The 2,477-nt window shown below is 38.8% G+C and overlaps 1 protein-coding gene across 1 annotated transcript; it reads right to left on the reverse strand.

Annotated features, from left to right (window-relative positions):
* Positions 1 to 296: 296 nt before the first annotated feature.
* On the reverse strand, positions 297 to 842 carry LOC141628867 (uncharacterized). Its single transcript, XM_074441956.1, has one exon. It carries the CDS (start codon positions 840 to 842, stop codon positions 297 to 299), a length of 546 nt encoding a protein of 181 aa, XP_074298057.1.
* Positions 843 to 2,477: the final 1,635 nt, after the last annotated feature.

Raw genomic sequence — 2,477 nt, forward strand, 5'->3', positions numbered from 1 at the left:
TTGTTCTTCCATGGTGGGACAAGTTTTCATTGGGTGTGGACCTTGACAATAGTTGCACTCCAAGTTATACCCTTGTGCTCCTCCTTGATTGTTTCCCACTAGTTGAGATACCATTCTTGTAAGCTGATCCACGGTTTTCTCAAGCTTGTTGTTGGAAGAAGAAGGTGTCTCAATGGAGTTAATAGTCTTGGATCCCCGGCTTCTTCCATAGTTCCTTGTGCTAGCGGCCAACCTTTCTATGATCTCATTTGCCTCCGCCACAGAATAGTTGTCAACCCCACCACCCGTAGCGGAATTTACCACGATTTGATATTGTTGGTAAGACCATCACAAAAGTTGACCAAAAGGACATCACCACCAAGACCATGGTAGGGACATTGAGCAACCAGTTTCTTGAATCTCTCCCAATACTCATACAAGCTCTCACTTGCATCTTGCTCCGGAGAAGTGATGGCTTTCTTTGCATGGTTATGTCTTGAGTCGAGGTAGTATTTCTCAAGAAAAGCCGCTTTCATGTCCTTCCAAGTACGAATTGTACCCGGTTGTAGGTAAAACAACCAATCTTTTGCCGCATCTTGTAGTGAAAATGGGAAGGCTCTCAACTTAAATTGATCTTCCGTGACACCATTGGGAATTGCCCCTTCACACATCATATGAAATTCGGAAAGATGGCGATTTGGGTCATCTCCCGCATGTCCATGGAACTTTGGAAGGTTGTGGATGAAGTAGCCTTTTAATTCAAAATTTGCATTAGCCCCCATGGGTGGGTAGGCTATGCAAAGAGGTTGAGTGTCATAATTCCTTACCCGGAGCTCCCTAACAGTTCTAGTATCATTCGCCATTGCAGGGTATTCTACTTTAATGGGGTCTACCAAAAGTGGTTCAAAGGTTTCTTCTTCAAATTGGTCTCCCCTTTGTGGTCTTTGATACCACGGATTTGTGAACAACCAAGAGTATGCCCCGAATGAGTCTTCTTCCACGAGTGTGAATTCACCACCTTGTGGGGAACTGGGCATAAACTTTGACACTACACAAAACAAATTAGAACTTCCACTTACCTCTAACAACAAGAAGAAGATAAAAACAACTAAACATGTATTTCACAACTCAAGCTTTTAGCTATGTTGCCCTTCCCCGGCAACGGCGCCAAAATTTGGTAGGAGAAATGACTAGGTCGCTAAATACTAGAATTAAACTACCAAATTAGAAATTTATAAACCAAACTTGACTCTACACTATGCAATTAAGAATAGTAGTAAAGGGAAGTAAGGGTCGAACCTAAGAGAAGGGATTAAGACCTAAAGCTTGAATTAAACTAATGACAATGAACAAAACACAAGACTATGCACAAACTATGAATATTAACAATGGACAACAATTGAAAACACGTAAGAGGAGAATTGGCATGGAGGAAACAAGTAACAAGATGAAAAAGATATGATTTTGCTTATGAAACAAAGTAACAAACACTTGGTATGCAAACAACAATAATATGAGAGGAAACTTGTTATAATCCTACAAGTTCCACCTTTTATCAAAGTATGACTCTTTTCTCTCTAAATTCATTTACCCAACAACAAACCTCAAGCAAATGATTACCACTATCTAAGCCAATAATGATAATCTTACTTAAACTACGAATTCTAACATTAAACCATGTATGAATTGTAGCCAAGAGCATGAAGAGAAAAACCAAGAGGAAAGTAAATAAAATATCACAAGAGTATGTCTAAGCCAACAAACCCAATGACATATTCAATTTCTACTCACAAAGGTTGATACTTTAAACCAAAATGACAACAATATGAGTTGCTTCAACAAAGCATCACAAAAGTAAGAAACTTTGCAACATTCAAGCAATAGATGAGTGTTATAGAGGCAAAGGTAATTACTTCTCACAACAAAACATTCATCATGACAATCAAACATAGAAATTGAAATAAATGAAAGAGTAGAGATTAGAGAGTCAATACAATGATAAACGTGAAAGCTTGAAATGGATTACATCAAGTAGTGGAAGATTAGCCTTCCATAGTCTTCATAAAACCCAAATAACAAAAAAAGATTACAACTTTTGTAGAAAAAGTCTTCTAAAATGTTACAAGATTCCAAACCCTAATGATGAGAGTGTATCAGATTATATGAGATTAGATGGTGTTCTAAGATGTCTTTGAGGTCTTCAAATCTTGGGTATATATATGGCTTCACGGAAACCTAAAAAGATCCTCACTTAAGAAACCCAAATGCGGATTAGAAAGCCCCGTAAAACAAAGTCATGCAGGCTCGCGCTAAATTTGCTCTTTGTCTCGCATCAAGACGCAGTGCGCCGACCATTTGCGTTGTGCCGCGCCTAAGCTCGCATTTGGAATTCTTAATTCCTTTGCTTCTTGACCTCTTCAATTGCTCTCAATTCTTCTCATGTTCACTCTTTACTTCTCCTAGCTAGATATTTGGCCATATGTGAGGTGCTTGCGCCA

This window comes from Silene latifolia, chromosome Y, assembly GCF_048544455.1.
Source record: "Silene latifolia isolate original U9 population chromosome Y, ASM4854445v1, whole genome shotgun sequence".
Lineage (NCBI taxonomy): Eukaryota > Viridiplantae > Streptophyta > Magnoliopsida > Caryophyllales > Caryophyllaceae > Silene > Silene latifolia.